Genomic DNA, 22,372 nt, shown 5'->3' with positions numbered 1-22,372 from the left:
GAGGGAGGAGTTTCTTTTGCTAATGCAGCAGGCAGGTGCAGCCACGAACATCCCATGGCCGGCGGAACAGGAAGGAAAGGGGAACCGCTTCCTCCAGCAGAGAAGACATCCACAGCACGCCTTTCCCTTATGCCAGGACTTTCTGGATTTGGTGCACTCCTCCTGGGGCAACCCAGCATCTGAGCCCTCAGCCTCCAGAACAGCTGCGTCTCTGCTGCACACCGCAGAAGCTCAAGAAGCGGGCCTAGGTGCATTGCCCACCATCGGGGACACGGTAAGGACCCAACATGCCCATCAAAACCCTGCACAACGGATGCAAAGCTAAAAAAGGCATACGCATTGGCAGGACTGTCCGTGCGAACAGCAAACGCCATGACCATACTGGTGCTGTACCAGAGCTATTTGCCGGAGAGGCTGTAGGACAGAGCCACGGAGGCAGACGCAGGGGAGCTCCAGGCGGTGGCTAAGGCAATGACTGACATAATAGGGGAGTTAGGTCAGGCATCAGGGAGGTTGCTGGCGGCGAAGGTGGCTGCACGCTGGTATTTGTGGCTGACATAAGCTAAGGTCGTGGAGACCGAGAAGGTGGCACTGTTGGATGCCCCCATTACACCGGGGCAGACTTTTGGGGCAACCATTGATGTGAGCCTTGAGAGGTCCCATAAGGCCATGGAGGTCACCTCAAAGTTCAAAGTTCTCGTTCTTACAGCCAGCGCCCAAGGTGGCATGCACAGCCTGCTGGGGTAAAAGGGTCTGAACATCGCCCTCCACCCTAGAGTAGACAATCAGGCAAAGGCAGAGCCAGCGGTAGAGGACCACTGCAGGCCAGGGGTAACCATTCTCTGGCTGGATACTGAGGCCGGGGCTTAAGAAAGATGCGCCCCCTCCCACGCCCAAAGGAGACCGCCCCTGTGGGGCCCCAGCTGCCACCAAACCCCCCCACAACCGGAATGACCTACAGCAACGACGCATGGCAAGGCTGCACCCAGTACTCCTGGGTGCTATCGACTATGAGACGCTCTACAATTCTGAATAGGTCCGCCACCCTTCAAGTGTATGCTCCTCATCACCGTCAAACCAGAGAGGGCGATGCGCCTTCAACAGGAGATCACCAATCTTCAAAGGAAGAACGCTGTATGCTTGGTAAGTCCAAGCGATGCCCACAGCGGTTTTTATTCCAGGTACTTCCTCGTGCCCAAAAAGGAAGGCGGTTTCAGACCAATTATGGACCTCAGGGTCCTCAACTTATTCCTCAAACAGAGGAAGTTCAACATGTTCCCAGCACACTGTATCCTCCAGTCGGTCCAACCGATGGTTCACATCGATCGACCTGCAAGACACCTACTTTCACGTTCCAATCCATCCCGCGCACGGAAAATATATGTGCTGCCATTTGGCCTCTCGCTGGCGCCCCGCACATTTTAAAAGTGCATGGATGCAGCACTGGCTCCACTCAGGCTGCGGGGTATTCGGATCCTAAACTATCTTGGTTGATTTGTGCGCAATCAAAAGCACACGCAGAGGCGCACACAAAACAGGTCGTAGATCATGTGGCGAAGCTGGGGCTCTCAATACATCAACAGAAGAGCAACTTCGTACCGTCTCAGTCCACAGTGTTCCTGGGGATCAAACTGAACTCTGTGAGCATGATTGCCTCACTGTTGGAAGACAAAATTCGGTTGTTGGAGACCACACTCTCCCTATTGAGAGAGGACACTCGCCTACAGGTCAAAACTATATTAAAGGTTGTTGGGGCTGATGGCAGCTACCTCGAGAATACTTCCACTAGGGCTGCTGAGAATAGTCTGAGATCGGTATCTGCTGGTGCGAGTGTCCAGACAATGCTTGAAGACACTGGAGTGGTGGCTCCGTTCCGGCAATCTGCGCCTCGGATCTCCCCTCGGTGCTTGGCCTCTGCCACAGACCTAGAGCAACAGCTCACTGTACTCGGTGCGTATGGTACTTGGTATTACTGCTACACTATTCCACGAGCATACGGTGCTGCACAGTACTCGGTGTGCACGGTGCTTGATATGCACAGCACTAATGGGCGAGCACACTTTAACCAGTGCTTGAGCGCAGTGCAAGCAGTGTTTAGTGCACGGCCCATGCACAACACCAGGCCCATGTCAAGCAAGTCAGGGGGGTTCTACCCCTGCATGGCCTGCAAAGTGACTATCCTGCAAGAGGATAAATATACCATCTGTGTGCAGTGCTTGGGCATCCAACATGCCACCTTGGCCCTCGAGAGGGATGTGGCCTGCAGCATCTGTGAGGTTTTTTAGCCCCGTGTGAAAGAAGCTTGTTTGGAGAGGGCCACCATGGCAAGCTCCGCATCCTCTATGGCCAGACCGTCGGTGGCTCTTGGAGCCCCAGAGCCCCTCCTCCACGACCTGTCCCTGGACACCCTGCTAGGCATCCCCGATGTGCAAGCCTCCTGCAGTCACTCCCCATCTCTGCAGATGAGAAGGGTGAAGCATTCCAATCAGGCGAGGGACATTATAGACCTCAAAGCCAAGATGGCCCAGGTCCTGGAGCTCTTGGCAAAACAGGCACCGACGGCCTCGTCCTGTCCAGCCCCCTGCTGAGGAAGAATCTGGCTTCGAGGTAGCCTTGGAAGCCAGTTCCCACTTGTTGTCTAGCTCGGTTTTGGCACTTACTGGATGTGTTGCAGCTTTGCTACAGGTCTCCTGGACGCCAGTGGCAGAACCATGTCTGTTTTCCGGACTCATCTTCTCCAGAAGGTGCAGAAAAGCTTGGCCTAGTGGGTTTCCCCTCAGTAGTCTCCACCATCGCGGCCCTGATTAAGGCCCTGCCAGTGGATGGGCTGGCTAGAGACCCGGTGCGCCCGAACTCTCAATGCAAGATGACGGAAACGCATGCAGGCAACTCGCCTGTCAAACACAGAGAGCGTGCTCACGGCTGATATGGACAGTGTACTGCATGAGGCCCTGTTCCCTGAGCCAGTGGCCATGGAGTTACGTCTCCTGTCCAGCATGCCGCTGCAGATCTCCAGTCTCCGAGAGCAAGCTCTTGGCCGGAACCTGGCTAGCTTGATTGTGGCTCATAGACAGCTGTGGGTATCACAGCCAGAGTTTCTGATGCGGATAAGACCGCGCTGCTAGATGCGCCTATATCCCCAGGACATACCTTTGGGTCAGACATGTAGGAGATCTTACAGAGATCCCACCAGGAACACGAGGCGTTCCAGCAGGTGGCCGCGTTGCTCCCTCCCCACGCCTCCGCGTGGGGCAAGTCAAGCCGCTGGCGAGTTTCTCTACGCTAAACGGTTACGAGCTTCAGAGCCGCTTAGGACTACCTCTTGTCCCATCTTATCTGGCTGCACTATTCACCTACTATCTTCCCTTAACTTCCTTACATTCCCAATCCCTATTGTCCCCTCAGTCCCACCCTCGCCCTGTGCCCAATCCCCAATCCCGTTTCTGTTGCTTTTCCCTTCTTGCTGCCAGTAATTGGAATAAACTCTCACTTGTCATAAAACAGTCACCTACACTAGTTTCTGCACCTCCCTCAAAATTACAGACATTAACATTAGGCAGAGTGCATGGTTTTCATTAACTCTACTGTGCAGAATAAATTCATTTTTTTTTCCTCTGGGTAAATAGCAGGGCTTTCTTTCTGTGCATCGGGACGCAAGACTTTGGTTAGGAAATCAGGACAGGAACTGTTGGCATGTATCTTACTTTTGGTATAGAACATGGCAGTGTTCAAGTAAGATCAGGGTTTTAATAGAAAGTTTTTTGTTTTAATGTTACCTTATTTATTATTGATTTGGGATATCCTGCCTCAGCATTTTCTTAAATTCTGTGGACTATTACTTATTTTATTTGAAATATTTTAATTCTTCTAAATATCTTTTTCATTTACTATGGTTCTACTAGCCCTTCCAGGACCGTTGAGGGACCAGGGAGTCTGGAGCGTTATCAGGTTTGAGGAGCCAGGGAGTGTGGAGCGTTATCAGGTTTGCCAAGAGGTCTTCCTTTAAACGTAAGGTGTTAAAACTTACTGTCTGGGCTAGAATGGCCCTACAGTATACCACAGCTGTAAATAGATGAGACTTTGCAGATTTACTCTTTTTCAAGTTACAATGTGTTAGTGCCATCTTGAGGAAAAATGATTACACTGCAACATTGAATATAAATCTATCACCAATGATCAAACATGGGTTACAACTTAATATGACCCATTTGGGTAGATAGACAGATAGACGGAGTGACGGAGGATAGACAAGTGATTTGTGGGTGCAAAACACCCATAATGCTGCCGTAAATTGTGTTTAGCCTGTTGTTCTGCACCCGCTATCAAAATTGTACTTTGACATCATAAATCCATTAAAATGATATTGAAATGCATTTAAATGAAGAGTATGGAATAGGGTGAGATCTAGATACTAAGCGGGCGCTAACATTATATGATGTAAGGATTTTGCCTTGCACATAGGCAATTATTGACCCTCCAAAAACTTGACACCTCTTCTCACAAAGTGCAAACCATTGTAGAAGAGAGTAAGAGCTGTATAAAAGCACACTCCTGCAGAGACCTGTAATTGGCTTCCGGGTGTCCGCTGTGGTACACTTCCTGATGCAGCGACACTTTGCATATTCAATCTCAGAGTCTGTTTGGGATGCCCGATGATGTGATACTAAAGTGTTATCGTCTCACTCCCCTGGTCATCCTTGACTTCATAGCTGAATTGAGGGATGAGCTAGACCACCCCATCAGTCTAGGGACCACTATCCTGCACATGTGAAAGTGCTGTGTTCTCTGCACTACTTAGCCTCTTGTTCTTTTAGGACCAGTTGGAATGTCTGGAGGAGTAACCCAATTCACCTTTTCCGGAGTGCTAGGCAAATTTCTGGTTATCATGATAAAAAGGGCAGGCCAATACATATTACTTCCTTAGAATACTAGCATAACTGATGTTGGCTGAGGCTTTTCCAAACACGTTTCATGCCGAGTGACCTCAGCAGTTAGGACTCTCAGCTCCTTCTCTGTAAACTTTTCTTTTCTGTGCTCCAAGAGGTCACTGCTGCCCTTACTGACATTTTTTTGGTTTGTATTTTCATGCTTCACAAATGTCATACAGCAACTACTGTTCTCTGTACTCCTAACTCTGCAAGTGTGGCTGCCAAACAGACAAGAGGCGCTCATTGAGACCCTCATTATCATAATTGCAGATCATTATTTGTGCGTGTTGAATAATTTGCATTGCTCTGAAGCTTACATAGGGTGCAATGCAAAATAATTGCCTGGCCGCAATGCAATTTTCATTTTCCATTCGCAATTATTTGCACTGCACCTATACTTACATCTACCCTTATGTCTTGCCATTGGTATGGTAGTCCCTCCATATCTTTAAATACACACCATCATACATACAAATGTATGTCCTTTAAAAACATTTAGTAAGCAATGTAGACCATACCACCAAGCTGTTAAAGCAAATGACCTTGCTGAATGAATTTATAGTAGTGGCCTACAGCAAAGTTTAAACGCTATATAATAGTAAGGTAAACTTAAGCACGTACACATATAAAATGTCTCTCACAGATTTCGTTACCATTGTAATTTTAGAATGCTGTATGTGTGTTTACTGGGAAGTCAAGCAAGAAATAACACTTTTATATTTTTATATTTATTATTCTGGAGGAGAATGCCCCAATTTAAAACACAACTGCTAGACACAGAGCTGTGCAAAAAATAAAATAAAACAAAAACAACAGTACATGGTGCTTAAAGTGGAAAATACATTATTTACTGTGTTAAGGAGTCTTCTTGGTCACTAGGTTTCAAGTATTACACATTATCTGGGCCCTATAAATACTTGACAGGGAAGATTCTGAATAAGCTTAATGGTCCTTTATGGTTCAGCTGTTCTACATGGTCATCTTCAATGTTCCCCAGTGTATGGAAGAATTATGGAATTAGTTTAGACGAATTTCTTGAATTCGTCATACAGGACAAGCACAAAGGCACCACCCATGCCTCTGAGAACATTGGACAATGCACCCTTAAAGAAAGCCTTTCCACCTTCATCCTTTGCAATCTTCTTCCAGCAGTCAATTGTTCCACTGTACATGATGTCGGCTGTGAATAGTGAAAATATATTAATTTTCATGCATCTCACTAAAAACTACTAAAGATTGTTCCTGTACTACAAATTAGCTAAGAATAAAGGATTTTTTTTGTACGTTCCAATTTTTTTTCTTAAACTTACTGCATCCCAACAGTGACCTCAATCATAAAATGTATGAAAGCTTTATAAATTCAGCCAAATATATTTTTAAAAGAGGTTTTCTTAACCTACAGTATAATGATTATCACAGTTATATTTTTTTCCACCACAAGAGGGTGTTAATGTAACTAAGACACAAATCCCAGCCTAAGATCTATTACCAGCATATATGACCCCTAGCGTTCACTATCTGTGTAGTGTACCCAACAATAAAACATCTTTGAAGAGGTCTATTTTAACAAATACAGTGGTGAATTGATTATCTAACTTTATTTCTACAGCCTTAAACCATCTGTTTTATACTTGTGGTTATGAGCGTCCCGCGATTCTTGTAACCTGTTTCCTTCACGTTATTTATACCTATACCCCTTACTGATTTGCAATTAGAACTGCTGTCTTATGTTTTGTTTTTCAATTGTTACACAAGATTACTAGCCGTACATTGGCAAGTCCTTTTCATGAACTAACCCGGTATGCAAAAGTCAAATTACATACAGCTCAGTTAGCGCTACTTCTATAACGGGTAAGGCAATCCAAAATGAGAGCTAAACAGGGGACTGTGAAAGCAGTTAAGTAAGACCCAAGTTTATTTACCTCCTTTACGGCCAGACTGCATCATCATACGACGACGCACAGTATCGAATGGGTAAGACATTACACCAGCCACTGCAGTCACAGTCTGTGCAATCATCCAGCTGATCACAATGTGGGTGTTCTTTGGATCTGGGAGCATACCTGGAGGAAAGAATAAATAAATAGCATTGCTCTATGGAGGGTGACTGGATATTCTAGATAAGACCTTGCTTTTATTAGAAGTTTTCATAACAAGATATAGAATTGAATAAATATAATTGCATATACTGTATTAGCAGACAGGAAACAGAATGGGTCACTCAGTTACAGGTAAAAATCCCACAATCAATTTCCACACAAAGGGGTGGGGTTTCTGGGGAAACAACATTTTTAACCGTCCATTTACTCAATACCTATACGTGATAGAAAGAAATAGATCTGGAGGTGTCGGTGTACATACCCTTGGCTGTATCATAGACACCAAAGTAGGCAGCCCTGTAGATGATGATTCCCTGCACAGACACGTTGAACCCTTGGTACAAGCCTTTAATACCATCAGATTTGGAAATCTTCACCAGGCAGTCAGCTAGGCCTTTGAATTCTCTGCTGGCTCCAGCTTTGCCAACATCAGCAGCCAAGCGTGTTCGGGCGAAATCCAGAGGGTACACAAAACAAAGGGATGTGGCTCCAGCAGCACCTCCAGAAGCAAGGTTACCAGCAAAGTAGCGCCAGAACTGGTTCTTATCTACACCACCCAGGAAAATCTGCTTATACTTGTCCTTAAAGGCGAAGTTAAGGGCCTGAGTGGGGAAGTATCGGATGACATTGGCCAAATTGCCACGCCAAAACGACAGAAAACCCTGCTCCTTGGGAATGCGCACGATACAGTCGACAATGCCTTTGTACTGCTGGTCTACCGCAATCTGTTTGCTTGCATGTTGTACCTGAAAGTGGAAGGTGACAAATGTTACAATATTCTCCAAATAACTCAATTAGGCTTTCAATTATTAACTGTTGTTTTTATAAATGCCATTACTTGGATAGTCCATATAAAAACACATTGTTGGTACAAAAAGGTGTAAAAAAAGTTAACAGCAAAGCAGGTGCACTAAATGGCTCTGTAATAAGTGATTGCTCCGACATTAACTACCTTTAATTGATTAAGCTGCCCATACATCTGTATATGCTAAATTATAAACTATTGCTGATCAATGAAACTTTGAAGGTAGCAGCAACACATGACCTTGCTGAAGACGTTTTGAAGGCAACTCAAATTTGAAGCACAGTAATTACAGAATGACATTTACGTCAACCTTTGCCCTTCACAGCAACATACTCATACTTAAAACAGGGGAAAAACAAAACAATAACCTGATTGACCTTTACTATATCAGAACACTGTCCACAGTTTAAACTTTTACAGTCATGACTGCAAATGTTGTGGCCCACTTTCAAAAGAAATGCAGCACCTTCTACAGCTTCTTAGGACTGCAAACACAATGTTTTTAAAGGCTGAAGTTTTACAGTAGAATAAAGACAGTCGAATACAGGTTTGCCCACTGTTCTCATTCATATTAGCAAATGTGCTTAAACTGAAAGAATTAAGGCTCACGTGTAGCACAAGGTTGGCTTTCCATGGCTAAGTGGCTTGGCTGTTTCATACCGCAATTCAAGTAAATTAGACTGTTCGTTTAAGCAAGAAAAGTACACGACATTGAATAAAACCAGAGTTGTCTCAATTAAAATCAGGTGCCGCAGTGCGCAGGTGCCATTAAAAGAAGCAAGGAAACGACTACCGGTATTTGAGAATATTAATAGCAACTCAGGCCAAGAGCAACCTGCATTCACTACTCTTGGGAGAAAGAATTCTAAAAGAATCTAACGGAAACTCAGACTGCGATACACAAAAAGAAACGATAAAATTCATTCAAGATGCGCGAAAGTAAATCACACCAAGCAATGTGCGCCCCGGTTTCAAGTTCAATATGGCTGCTCAAGGAGAATTTTGAAGGTTGTGAGCAAATAATATATATATATATACTTTTTTTTTTTCATTTTTTGATTTCAATGTCATTTAAATTACTGCAAAATTAACTTGTCACAGTTCAGAACCACCTAATTTAATGTGTATTTAATTTACAACGATGCACAATGTTATAAAAATCCTCCCCTCCCCCCGCCCCGCTTGCTGATCGCAGCTCAGTTCAGTTTATTTTACCTGCAGCAGCAGTTTGACTCTCTCTATGGGGGCCACTGCTGTCTTTGATATGGCAGCAGCAACTCCACCAGCCAGAAAATCTTTAGCGAAGGAGATGGCTTGTTCCGACATTGTAGCTGTAAGGATGTGGGTCGGCTTCGTTGGAATAAGAGACAAGCTACTGCTAATCTCAATGCCAAAATCCTCTGACAAAATGGACGATTTCCCGTTTGCGCTTGGACTAAATCTATGGCAAACGTATCGCGAGAGATTAGCTGTACTTCCCTTTTGCAATTTAGAATAACTTTATTTAAAAAGTGTTTAACACAGAGTTGAATCGTGTCCAGTGTCAGTTTAAAGGGAGGTAGCGCTGCAGTTCTGCGTCAGCATAAAAACCATTACAGAGCAAAACATCTGTCTAATTAAATTCATCACAGCCACTATCAGTCAGTAGTCCAAAACAAAGACAACACGCAAATATACAGCCTAGCTAAGTGCGCGTATAAACGTCAGTTATAGTTATTAAATGTATTTTTGACAGAAATTAAGTCTTTGATAATTTTAATGGTTTTAAGTTTTTAATAATCTGTTTTGTGAAGAAAAAAAAAAACATAAAACACAGTGACCGAATCCTTAATATTTGTATCCGGTTCGTCAGTTCCAAAAGAACCGGGTCAGACATTGCTAGCTCTGGTAACCTCCTTCCCCCACACCACCTCTTGCATAAATTATATTAACGTATTACTATACTATGAAAGAGCCGAAACCAGGTATAACTTTCGCTTACGGCCATACCACCTTGAGAACGCCCGATCTCGTCTGATCTCGGAAGCTAAGCAAGGTCGGGCCTGGTTAGTACTTGGATGGGAGACCGCCTGGGAATACCAGGTGCTGTAAGCTTTTCTTTCTACAGCTCAACAGGGTGCGCTATTTCCCTGTTTTTATGTTTTAAGTTTCATCGTTTTAATGTTGGAGTTTGTTTTGGTCTCACTCCAGACACACAAAAGGGAGTAACCATATAATATATCATCGTTTAATATGTCGAACACAACATGTTGTTTCCTCAATGTGTGAGGTGCCCCATGCAGTCAAAAAAGTTTCAAAAACAAAGGATTGATGCAGAAGACACCATGCTGTACAGCAATAAAATAATAATAATAATAATTCTTAAGCATTCAGATCTTCATTAAGTTGTCATTAGTTTGTATTTTAAATAACAAGTTAAACTTTTAGCCATAGCTGCCATATCCAAACAATTTTTTGACACAAAAAATAGCATCCAAAAAGTTTCAATTTTTATGAATGTGCACGTCTGTGAACCTGTAACTCTAGGAGCTGGCTGTATTGAGAGGCGCTTCGCTTCAAAACATTAGAAACCATATTTATTCCTGGACATGTCCCACATTTTGTGTAGATTTTGGTTTCGACTGGGGGTTTCTAGACAACCAAAATCGGACATAATGTGTCAAACTGTTCGATTCCAGTTCCAAAAAGATGGAAGACAATTTTTTTCTCTCAACATTTAGATTCTGCACTGCTCTCTTCAAAACCGATTTCAGTCAGTCCCCGCCACTGGTTTCTGGCATGCTTCGTTCCAGTTTATCGAGTCCTCTGAAAAGATATTCCCAAGTAAGAAAGTCCTGTTACCTCTAATGAAGGTTCCAAAACGTAAACTAAGTTCCTCAAAAGTTTTCCAATATCCTGCTTTGTGATCTAATGAAGCCGTGTGATTTCCAGGACCAGCTTAGTTTGTGAGATTGCAGGTGTGAAGGATGGACGGACGGATAGCACCATTTTTGTTATACTGCACAGCCAAGCATTATTCGTTTTCTAATAGTAAGTGTTGGTACAAGGCCATGAATGATATTCCATAAACCTTCCTATTTCTCCGTAACTGGCAAGTTACATGTGGTAGTATAGATCATACGTTGGAATATACATTACAGAACAGAAAAAGAGCAGTGAAAGGAAAATAGTTAAAAGGAAAGTAAACTGATGTGCCCGCTTGTGCTGGTAACATTCCCTTCTCCTAGGGACAATGTTAATGGAGAAGTGCGTACCCGGTCTGGACTGTGTCTTATCTGAGCAGAGCAGCCAGGCTGTCAAACTTAGCTTAGCTGCCATTATCTACTGGTGGTAGCAAGTATGAGACTACCAAAAGGCCATAAGACATTTGACACAGAGTATATTTAGAAATGCAACAACATGTATATCATTTCCTCAGCAAAACAATGCAATGTGCAAGAAGGTAGGAATAATCAAATGGATGTTTTCAAAGTATAATGTTAAAAGCATTGATTGCTTATGGTAATTGGAAAATAGAGAATAATTATTTGAGGGCAAGGAAGACTAAATCAGTGATACCACCCACATTTAGGGTATACAATTATCAAGCAAATGATGTTGATTCTGTTCCTTAAATAAAATAATAATAATAATAAAAAAAACACCATCTGCCTAGATCCATGCTGTTGAATATCATCAAATTAGGATAATAAAGACACATTTTCATTTGTAATACTTGTGGTACGAAAGATAAAGTAACCAGCTTTAGGATTATTTATTTATTTAATTCTGGCATGTGTTAAAAGAAATGACAGACACTAATAATTACAATTCTGCATTTAGTCTCTCTCTCTATCTATATCTAATCTGTATGTAAAAGTTGAAGTATTAACAATATAAAATCGGGGTATAACACACAATCTGCATTTTTAACCTTTAAAACCTAACCTTCGAAATCAACCTTTGCATGTAGGTACTTTTGGAATGTTGACTAGAACTAAGCAGCCATTCTGATTCAATAAACTAGCATTGCATTATACTGGCTTGTGCTCAATTCTTGTGACGAATGCCGAATTCTCAGGAGGGTAATAAAGCAAGTCCACATACATTAAATTAAATCATTTTATTACGTTGGAAGACAAAACTAATGTTCATTATTGTATGTGTAACTGTCCATATTAAATTACATTGTGCTTTGATAAAAGAAAGACTTGACTGGATTCAGAACATTTCACTACAGTCCTGGCATTTGTAATGTTAATTCTGTAACAGCACAGACTCAAATATCTGAAATTAAAATGGGCACATTTGTATTACAATATGCAATACAATTCTGCAGCATTCATACAACTTTCTGATACAATGGAAGTTAAAAATATCTTTGTAGGGGTTTGAACGAAATAAAGACCACACACTAATATTGGCAACCGCACCTTCCTTTATTAAAGTGCACGGGACCCAGACACTACGCTGGCAAAATATCCTGGGTTAGAATCATGTGAAAGTCACATTACTGTTTAACGAACAGGATTGCGTCCAGAAAGTTTCCTGTGTGCTTCAGTTGTATTTCAGTGAAACTGTATTTCTGCAGGAGCTGGCTGTACTCTGACCCACTCCTCTGCTTCCCTTCAGTCATGCTGAGGGCCTGCAGTAGAGCTCTTGCCGGGCTCCTTCGCTGCTCATCTAGAACAATCTCAGCCACCAGCAGCCCACAGCCTACACACGTGAAACACAGAAACAGATAGAAAAAGATTCATGTGTCAAACGTCCCCCATGGTCCTGCAAGCACGCATCAAGCCCTCCACGACACGTGGATGATGGAGCAGTGTTCACTGCCCAAAAACTGGCTGCTGTATGTGTAACAGTTTGAAGGCTAGGCGTGAACCGGCGACCCCACACATCACAAGCAAGCATCAGAACCACAGTGGTTTTTAGAGCTTTTAACCTCTTGTCAGCTTACCGGCAGGGAACAATCCAGAACAGCAGCGTACCACAGAACACTGTTACACATGCAGGAGCTCAGTGTGTTTTCTGCTTGTTGTATTGTTCTTAGTCACCATTTTGAAATGCACATAATTGTTATGTTCATGACAGGCAGGAGATACAGTCCACAGCCAAGGTCGCTGTTTACGCTTCTATGTCAGAAGTTTGTTGAAACTCATTGCTTCTTGTTTTGAATGATCAATTATGTCCAATAAATTTATTCAAACAAACCACTTTCGTTTTAAATTTGTAGTCGGGAAACATCAACATCTGTACAATTTTTCCAGAACCTGCTGTTCTTGCTCTAATCCTGCACATTGTTCTGGAGGCCTTACTCTTGTTGCAGCGTAGGGCTATAGTGTCCCTAGCAACCGGTGTGTGATACATTTTCATGAAACTCATAAAAAAGGTCACTCCATGCTTTATACTTCAAAACTGCAAATGAAGCAAAATTAAATAAGGATGTAACTTTTTAACTGAATATCAATTGCTGATTTTAATTAAAAACCTAAAAAAAAAACGACTTCTGGCCATCTAAATACAAGATTCCTGTCTTCACAGAGGAAAAGTACTCTTTTCAAGCACCAGGTTTTTATCCCTGGATCCTGGTGTCTCATACTGACCTAACACTATTTAAATGCTAGATTCGATACTATGTTCTTACCTGGTGTACAGATCCGAGAGATTTTGCTTAACAAAACATCAATCTTGTCTTCAGACCAATCATGAAGAATTCTGGAAAGGATATACAGGTCTGCTTTAGGAAGATCATCTTTGAAAAAGTCACCTGTTTTGAAAAAAATAATAACAAAATAAACCCAAAAAAAACCCTTTTGTTGGTGAAGGGGTGAGTACTTCTCATAACCTAATTCCTTAGACGAATTAAAAAAATTCAGTTTGCTTGACCTGCCGTCAAAACATGAAATGTTTTTAAATGTTTTATACTGTGGTGAGAAGTCAGCTTACCTGCTGTGAACGTCACTCGATGGGTATCTTGTTTGTGAGGTCGAAAATGGCTGCTCATTTCTATAACAGCTGGCAGATCATAGACTGTGATAGTTAAATCTGGGTACATTTTCACAAGCTCATACGCCATTGCTCCTGTGCACCCTGGTGACAAAAACATCAGTTACTTCCTGTAAGACAGATAGAGGAATCCATTGGGGTTCTAATTGAGGCTCTTCAGTCTCAAGTGTCAGAAAGAAATGCCAAATCTGAAGTGAATGTTAAGAAGTGTGTGAATACCTCCCAAATCGCATGCGGTTTTAAACCGAGAGAGGTCAAAGACTGCTGCAACATCTCTTCCCGTCGCTCGGGCAATGCTGTGCATGGCGTTCATAAAGCGCAGCCTCACGTCTTTTTTGTTGCAGTAAGCATCCTTAAACAAAAAGCAGAGACTTCATGAATAAAATCAGACAGGAGGAAGACGTACAAGAGGAAAATCAATGCTGTTTCCTATAAACATATTTTTTCAAGACCTCTGTAATATTTGCATATATATATACAGTTGTAGTCAAAAGTTTACATACCCCAATGGAAATGTATAATTTCTAGAAATTTCTTGAAAACAAAGAATTTTAGGAAAAATGTTTTGTAGCAAAAATTTAGCTTTTGTGGATGAGGGAAAAAAAAAAAAGAAATACATGTCTACAATTATTTATTTAAGCAATTTGCAAAACGCTACAACACACTAAAGAACATTCTTAGCAAGTTTAATCTAAACTGGACAAGTTCTCTAACATACACAAAACTCTAAAACCACATACAGAAGATGTTATAAAACAATTTGTTGAGCAATTTGTCTATAAAAAAAATACATATATTTTAAACCATTTTTTTTGTTTAGGCACGTGGTTACCTGAAAGAGATCCTCTGTTTTGCTCCCGAAGGCTCTCTCGTTCTGGTTAGTTCCTTCTTGAACAGCATGCTCCAGGTGTGTGAACAGTGGCCAGACGTGATCATTACAGTGAATAATATACCCGTGGAGGGAATATTCACTGGATGACACCAGATACATATCTGCTTGCTCTGTATTTGTATACACTGTAAAAAAAAAAAAAGAAAGAAAAAAAAGGCCTAATGTGCTGTGCATGTCTACATCTAAAACCTCATCACTCACATTCTCAAAAGTACAGAGTGTTGGAAAGTATATCGAAAAACACAAAATACATTTTATAGGCACTAGGGGTCTCCAGAGGTCTCCATCATCCTAACGTGAATGAAAAACAGATACCATGAACAATCTTTCAATATTCTGTTTATATTTTATAAAATAAATAGCAATAACATTTGATATTAAATCAATTCATTATTTTACTCTTCACTTTCATTTTCAACACACTATACTTTGATGTGGATTCATTTCGAACCCTGCTTATGACCTTTTCACAACAGTCTTTTTAGACAGACCTTTGCAGCCTCTCTGTGGTTTAACTCTTACCAATGTTAGTGAAGGGGCTGTAGGCTATTTGGAGAAGTCAGACTGGCAAATCAGTGACATTATTTCTTGACTAAGCTCATTCTCAATGAAAATCGGGGTCAAAATCAAGAACAATAGAAATCTGAAATTATTTCATATATTTTAAAACATCTAATGACACGCAGCTCCGTCCTGAATTTCAACAGTACACCACTGGATTGGAATGTAGGCAAAGACACATGCGAAACTAGTCCCGGTAAGATGCGAGTACGCTATCCCACTTACGGAGGCAGTGTGGTCCAGTGGAGGTCCCTGGTTCAAATCCGACTCACTGTGTGACCCTGAGCAAGTCACTTAACCTCCATGTGCTCTGTATTTCGGGTGAGACCAGCTGCTACATTGTTCACACACCCTAGTCTCTGTAAGTCGCCTTGGATAATGGCGTCTGCTAAATAAACTATTATTATTATTAATAATAATAATAATAATAATAATAATAATAATAATAATATGCTATTCCACTTAAGTGGAATAACAAAAATGTGTCCCACGCTAGAGAATTCCATGCTTTTGGTATAAATACAATATACAGGACTGTACAATGATGGACGTACCCACAGAGTCTACTTGATAGGTTTTCTCCAACAAACAAAGTGCCACACAGGCATCAAGGAGTCGCTCTGTTCCCACAACAGAGGTCTGTAGTTTGTCTGCAACTTCCCCAACATTCAAGCTACCATGACAGTTTAACAGGTCAAACACCTTCAGTTTGGATGCCACAAATAAAGTCTGCAACACAAATGTGAGATTCACATATTCATTACAAAAATAAATGTTGCATTAAATTAAAATGCTGTGTGTATGTGTGTTTGTTTCCAACCCTGGTCCCTTGACTGAAGGCGGCACAATTTGACATTTCCAAAGTGTTTCCTCTGTTCTTTAATTAGGAAAAAAAAAAAAACGTCAAGTTAATGTTACAAATTGAGACGCCAAACAAACACCGTGAGAGTGCTTAAGGGAACTTGAAATATATAACTTGGTTGTTTGGTTCTAATTTTGTAAAATTAATAGGTGTTTTACCTCTTTTAAAAAACAGGAGTTAAAAGTTTCTTATAGTTTTACCTTAGAAGTTTTATGGATAAGAAGAAGAGTTGAAAGAAAAAAAAAATACAAAAAACTAAAAAGGGTAAGTCCTCCCACAAGCAGTTTTTGACTTTACGGTTGCAATGTTACAGTAACTGGGTCAAATCCCAGTTCAGTGTATTTAAGGGGGTGCAACATATATCTTACTACCTGTCAGGATTGTACTTGGAAAGTATCCCCACAGTCTAAGACCTTTACCCAACATCCTTTTCCCTTCACAAGAAAAGTAAACTCATAGTTAAAAACTACCAGCAGTAAATACCTTTGAAGCTTTAAAGCCATCCAAAAGATCTGCAATGTTGGGAGGAAATCCCACAGGCCCTTTAGCCGTTGAACCCGGAGCCTCCACTGACACTGCAGCACAGTGGTGTGAAATACTCCTGTTGTCTTGGTCACCCGGTTGGTTGCCTATCCTGATTGTCTTTCCATTCTCCGTGTGCCTCTCCAGTCCACTCTCCAGGTCACCAGGGTTATCGAACGTTTCCATGTTTGGTATAGACTCATACTTTGTGTGCCGGATCTCACTTTTGGGTGGGGGGTTGTAGATCTCTGCCAGTTTCTTGCAGAAATGATTCAGGGGGAATCCCACAACATTAAGAAAGTCTCCATGGACACATTCAACCAGCATTCCTCCTAAAGCCTGAATACCATACCCACCGGCTTTATCCCTTTAAAATAAACAAGAGAAGACGGCAACAGATTATTACAAAAAAAAAATGAATCTAAAAATTCTGCAGGACATCAAAATAAACATTTCAAGATCATTTTTATTTACCATATGTCATCACAATTGCAATTCATTGGCAATCATTTTAAGATTCTTAGAAAATTAACTATTATGCCTGTTTCATGCATGCTACAAACAAGAACTATACAAGACTAGTTCCATGAAGTTATAATTCTATTTCCATGAAGTCCATAATGCTATTTTCCTTTACTTTGTTTATATTTTCCTAATTAAACCAGATTTATGGTAACATGTGCCCCCCACTATGCTATACATATAAAGTTTGAGCTGTTAGCATAATAAAAGCAGATCACCATGACCTACATTCACATGTACAAATGTAAGTGTGACAGCACCGATATATGTCAAACTCTAAAGTATGTCATAAACACTTAAGCACAGGCTTACATACTGGACCACTGTTATGCATCCCTGTACAGTTTAACCTGTATCTGGAGGTCAGCATTACCACTATCGAGACGATTGCCTGGTGCCAGCTTCTGAAATAAGCTTTTGCTCTCTGGGTCGATTGTATGCAAACTTCCCTAAGCTTCATCTCTGCACTTTGATGCCACCTATTGTTCTAAAATGATATTGGCAAGCATTTTAACAACAATCACTACATTAAAAGATTTGCGAAAACATTACATAATAGTACATATAACAGATGCTAAAATAGGCCGCACATGTAAAAATGCACATTGTATGTGATGTATACAGGTTTTTTCTTTCTTTCTTTGGGACACTTACATTGGTTCACCGCTGTGAATATATTCCCACAGTAGGTCCTCTGATAGGTCCGCAAACTTTACTTTTGTTTCTTCATAAAAATCAAAAACCTCATACTCCATTTGACTGTCTGTGAAAAAATAAAACACACAATCCAAAATATTAAAACAGACACAAAACAGCTGTATAATGTATTCTGCATGCTGTAGTCTGCATTGAGCACTGAATCTGAAATCTAGTTTGTTTGAACAGGGTCAGCCGCTAAATTGTAATCTCGAGAATATGTAATTTGCAAGCAATATTTTTTTTTTTTCAGGTTGAAAGAACACACACGTTCTCTGTTCTGTGTAATGTACAGTTCTAGCAGTCCAAGACAGGTAGCATTGTTGTGTCAGTTTGCATATGTTTAGAAGCCTGAAAAAAATTAATTATTAAAGAATTAACATATGCATGGTTAGCTCTACAAATCCATAACTTGTAAATAACTAAACAATCATTAGATTGTATGTGAAAGGTTAGCAGAGGTTGTTAAGTAACAAGTCAGAAGATAAGTTAAGGTGTCCTATGGCCCTTGCATCTCTGCACAGCAGCATGGCTGCTGCATGCGAGTGGGCAGGCCAGTCACTCTCCAGATAGCCTGCTGGACCTCTGGGGCAGGCTTGTGCAGAAGGATGTGCCAGGCAGCCCTACAGGCATGATGTTCTTGAGTGAGTACTTTCTGTGCAACGTGCCCCTCTGGGTTTGTCATCATTTCACATCTCTATCACATACAACCTCTACGGAAATTTACCAGAAATGTTAGCATGATAGACAGGTTTGATATCTTAGTTAAAACATGTGAAAGCAGATTTTAGAAAACATTTAAACCACATATTTTTAGAGCTACACTCTAGATTATCTTAGAATAAGTGTAACATCCTGTATTAAACTTAAAATATCTGCACTTACCAGTCTCGCTGTTGCAGTGAACTATTGCAACCCCTGTAAACACGCTGTGCTCTTTTCCACTCAGCCTAAAAGAAGATAACGCAATACATATTAATGTACCACACAGCAGTATCTTTTACACCATCTACTGAGTAAACAGTATTGGTGTTACACAAACTAGGCTTAATTAAACATAGATCTTTCCCAGATATCTCACACAAGAATTCATTTTACAATTCAATTCTGTCTTTTTATTTATCTTTTTGGACAAAGGAAACAGACCTGGAGAGCATCCTGTAAGCATCTTGTTTATCAGCTGGTTTTTCAAGAATGTCTCCTTCTATAGTCTCAAATATCAAAAAGAGAAATAAGCATTAGAAGCTATACTTTTACATTACGGTACATTTCACAGATTTATTTCAACCAGAGGCACATTTGGACACTTAGAATTTCAAACCTCAAACTTGATGTACCACAATTTGTTTTGGTGGAAGTGGATACTCAAGAATGTGTGAAAACTGAATGTAGAAATACCTTACCACTATAGTATCTGCTCCTATCACAATGTCTGGTGTTTTGAGATGTTTCTGAAAAAAATAGAGATTAACAAAAAACAGTCAATAACTAACTATACACCACGCACAGCAGGTTGTTTTCAAAGTGTACCAGAAGGCAAGAACGTTTTTTGGTTTACTACAATTAGGAAGCCCTGAAACGAACAGCATTTGTTAGTTTAAGTTTGGCATCAAGTTTTGATCTTTATAACATAACACAATGTGTTATTAACTGTATTAGAAATTTGCACTCTCAAAAGCTTTATATAATGCATATACACGAAAAAAGTAACTGATGTAAAGCAAATAATTTACGAGTGTAAATCACTAGCTAAAACGGAAATCCATTCAAATATTTTGAAGCCATCGTGATAATGGTTGCGTCAAACTAATTAATCAAGACTGGGGTAAATGAAGTTAAACAGGTGTCAGCACACGGTTAAAGCATTACTAAGACCAGGCCTTTTACCATTCATTGACTAATAATTCAAACACAAATTAATTGTTCATTCCCCTTGCAACTTACGAACTGCATTCTTCTTGCCACCTCCAGAGCCTTCTGCTTGGCAGTCTCTACTGCATATAAATGCGGAGCTGCAAAAGAGGACTTGTCCAGGGTCTCCTTAAACCAGGAAGGAATCACTTCAAAGCGTAGTCCCTGGGACATGAAGAGAGATGAACATCAGACATGTCACAGCCCTGGGGGTTTAGTGCACACACCATAGAATAAAAACACTATCAATTAACAACTATAGCATTGAGGCTTACTGCAGGAATCCACAGCAAACAGACTTATGGGAACCCCATTACAAGCGCTAAACTTTACAAAGCGCACTCACCACATTGGTAAGAATCTCCTGTCTCCTTGGAGAAGCACTTGCCAGGACTACCAGCCTTCCAGCTAGTTTGGTTATCACCGGGTTCAGCACCATCTCGACAGCTCTATAAAAGGAGATATTTAACGGAATGCTTTATATCCTCTGAATCGGCATCATGTTATATGTTTATTATCCCAAGACACAGTGTGTAGAGATTTGCCAAAGGAAATCTTTATATAACACAACTGTAAAATGTATCTCTGGTGCTCTTTGTCCTTAAAAAAGGCACGGTTTTTGTACACTTATTAACGGTGTTTTGTAGAATTCATAAATTTAGCAAGGTTTACATGCATCTAGACAGCAATTGATTGATGAAACAGCAAACTGGTTTCTATGTAAATTATTTGCAGCGAATCTATGAGCTGTATCTACAGTATTGCATGGCAATACAGAACTTTTTTTTTTTAAATATATATTTTAATAAAACCAACATGTCCCAGTAACGTAAGCATCAACCCCAAGCTAAATATGCTGTGAAGTTGTTAAGGTCACCTGTTTTCCCTTTACAGTTGCCTGGACCTCCTTCAACAGGAAAATCAATTAAAAGAACAACAGACTCTGGTGAGATTAATTTCTGGTCTGTACTATAATAAGTCTGATCAGCTAAGGGCAGACACAGCAGGACCCTGATGGTTCACATTGCTGGCACATTAATAATTTATTATAATAAAATGGCTGATTCAAACCGACCTAAAATACTTTTCTATATTGCTATAGGGGGCAGTCTCAAGGGAGGCATACAAGTACAATCTGACCAAACAGTATACAATACTGTCGATAATGTAACATAATGCCAAACGTGTTTTAAAAATACTATTTTGTACACTCATTTTTAGAGAAGCTCACAGGCAATGATGTTCTAACGGAGGACTATATTTTGTAGAACGTTCATTTTAGAGTATTTATGTGGAAGGATACATAAAAAGGAAAACAAATGCAGTAGAAATAAATACAAATCATGATTAATTGTGCTGTAACATTGAAGTATAAAAGGAAAAAGACCCTACACACCGGACATTATCCGGTATCCTGGTCCGTAACACCTGGCAATGCCCTCTGTGCTATAGCTATAACAGCTATAACAGTGGCTGTGTTATTCATGACACTAGCTGACTCCGCAACTAATCATTATTATTCTTCACACACACCGCCTCTCCGATTGTAATTCCATTCACTGTGTACGTGCCCCTCTCATGTTGTGTTTCATTTAGTATCTGGCCTGTTGTACCGTTAGAGCAATAGGTGCTGACAATGAAGAATAATAAAGTAAAACTGTGTTCCAATTCCCAGTAATCGTCACCACGTACCACGAAATCAGCGGCAGCTGCTGGGATTATCAGCAGAGCACATTCGGAACAACCACCACAAAAAAATCGACATAGAGAACCAGAATTAGTTTGGGAGCAACAGTGGCAACCTGACACAGTAGTTAGTTCAACACACAAACAAATAATTCTGCACATGGAAACCATGACAAAATACGTAGTAGTATCATAAAAAAAATATCGAAACTGGCGTACTTTTATTTCAAATTGTTGAATGAACTCTTGTAACGACACCCGATCGGCCTCGAACCACGCGATTTCCCTGCAACAAACAAGAGCCCCAGTTTAGTTTATACGGACTACGAGGAGGAAGGAGTATTTGCGCTTGCTTTCTGTTGCACCAATCTGCTGCAGAAGACTGTGTGGTGAACGCGGTGGCGCCACCAGGCTCCACCCCAGGCTCCTATTGTCCCGCCCGGTTCATCACAAACTGTACAATACAGTAATAACTAAAGGTCAACTCGGGTATAAAAATAAAACCCGACGCGACCCAAGACCTTTTAATTTTGTTTCATACCCGACGCAAATATCGCCATAAATAATATCAAACGTGTTATTTAAATACAGAATGCATATTTCGAATCAAAAAGCAAATTAAAAAGAAAACAAATACTCTCAGCGAAGCATCCAGTCAGATGAACATACAGACAATACAGCATCATGTTTGGATAACCCTAGCTAAAAACAGCAGAGGGACGTCCTCACAGTAGCACATCGCCATTTTCTTTCGAAAACAGAGGTCAGCTGGGGACATGACCTCAAAGGTTAATGGTTGTCATTCTGTTTTCAGGGAACCAAGGTTAGGTAATAACCTAACGTTCCCTTTCAAGTGGAATGACAACCATTACCGAATGGGAAAGCTGTACCAAAGCTGTC

At 40.9% G+C, this 22,372-nt stretch overlaps 2 protein-coding genes and 1 non-coding gene across 4 annotated transcripts; 1 reads left to right on the top strand and 2 right to left on the bottom strand.

Annotated features, from left to right (window-relative positions):
- Positions 1 to 5,640: 5,640 nt before the first annotated feature.
- Positions 5,641 to 9,248, bottom strand: LOC121327991 (ADP/ATP translocase 3). Its single transcript, XM_041272399.1, has 4 exons — positions 9,048 to 9,248; positions 7,290 to 7,773; positions 6,851 to 6,991; positions 5,641 to 6,108 (listed from the first exon to the last, which is right to left on the bottom strand). The coding sequence occupies exons 1-4, from the start codon at positions 9,156 to 9,158 to the stop codon at positions 5,951 to 5,953; spliced, it is 894 nt and encodes a 297-aa protein (XP_041128333.1). The 5' UTR covers positions 9,159 to 9,248; the 3' UTR covers positions 5,641 to 5,950.
- A 559-nt stretch (positions 9,249 to 9,807) lies between these two features.
- On the top strand, positions 9,808 to 9,926 carry LOC121328188. The gene has a single exon (XR_005951651.1). It is a non-coding gene; the product is annotated as a 5S ribosomal RNA (ribosomal RNA).
- Positions 9,927 to 11,919: 1,993 nt separating this feature from the next.
- LOC121328015 (probable bifunctional dTTP/UTP pyrophosphatase/methyltransferase protein) lies at positions 11,920 to 22,078 on the bottom strand. 2 transcript variants are annotated; one of them, XM_041272438.1, is made up of 14 exons: positions 21,692 to 22,071; positions 20,133 to 20,235; positions 19,820 to 19,951; positions 19,279 to 19,326; positions 19,022 to 19,086; positions 18,761 to 18,825; positions 17,834 to 17,942; positions 16,619 to 17,024; positions 15,828 to 16,002; positions 14,653 to 14,837; positions 14,040 to 14,172; positions 13,761 to 13,904; positions 13,459 to 13,581; positions 11,920 to 12,527 (listed from the first exon to the last, which is right to left on the bottom strand). In XM_041272438.1, exons 2-14 carry the CDS (start codon positions 20,223 to 20,225, stop codon positions 12,322 to 12,324), a joined length of 1,884 nt encoding a protein of 627 aa, XP_041128372.1. In that variant the 5' UTR covers positions 20,226 to 20,235; positions 21,692 to 22,071; the 3' UTR covers positions 11,920 to 12,321. The 2 variants fall into 2 exon arrangements, with proteins under 2 accessions (XP_041128372.1, XP_041128373.1); XM_041272439.1 differs by lacking the exon at positions 11,920 to 12,527 and adding an exon at positions 12,563 to 13,229 and having other exon boundaries at positions 21,692 to 22,078.
- Between the last annotated feature and the right edge of the window lie 294 nt (positions 22,079 to 22,372).

Source organism: Polyodon spathula, chromosome 15, assembly GCF_017654505.1.
Source record: "Polyodon spathula isolate WHYD16114869_AA chromosome 15, ASM1765450v1, whole genome shotgun sequence".
In the NCBI taxonomy this organism is placed as follows: Eukaryota; Metazoa; Chordata; class Actinopteri; order Acipenseriformes; family Polyodontidae; genus Polyodon; species Polyodon spathula.
The sequence above is the reverse complement of the archived record's forward strand: the minus strand, read 5'-3'. Positions and strand labels throughout refer to the sequence as shown.

What these genes read in the sequence shown, in the direction of transcription:
- LOC121327991 (XM_041272399.1), bottom strand. Translation starts at nt 9,158, where the DNA reads ATGTCGGAACAAGCCATCTCCTTCGCTAAAGATTTTCTGGCTGGTGGA. An exon ending in GAGTCAAACTGCTGCTGCAG is followed by an intron (nt 7,774 to 9,047) that starts GTAAAATAAACT and finishes TTCCACTTTCAG; the next exon opens with GTACAACATGCAAGCAAACA. An exon ending in TGTCTATGATACAGCCAAGG is followed by an intron (nt 6,992 to 7,289) that starts GTATGTACACCG and finishes TCTTTCCTCCAG; the next exon opens with GTATGCTCCCAGATCCAAAG.
- LOC121328015 (XM_041272438.1), bottom strand. Translation starts at nt 20,225, where the DNA reads ATGGTGCTGAACCCGGTGATAACCAAACTAGCTGGAAGGCTGGTAGTC. An exon ending in ATGGCTTTAAAGCTTCAAAG is followed by an intron (nt 16,003 to 16,618) that starts GTATTTACTGCT and finishes TTTGTGTTGCAG; the next exon opens with ACTTTATTTGTGGCATCCAA. An exon ending in TCGAGTGACGTTCACAGCAG is followed by an intron (nt 13,582 to 13,760) that starts GTAAGCTGACTT and finishes TTTTCAAAACAG; the next exon opens with GTGACTTTTTCAAAGATGAT.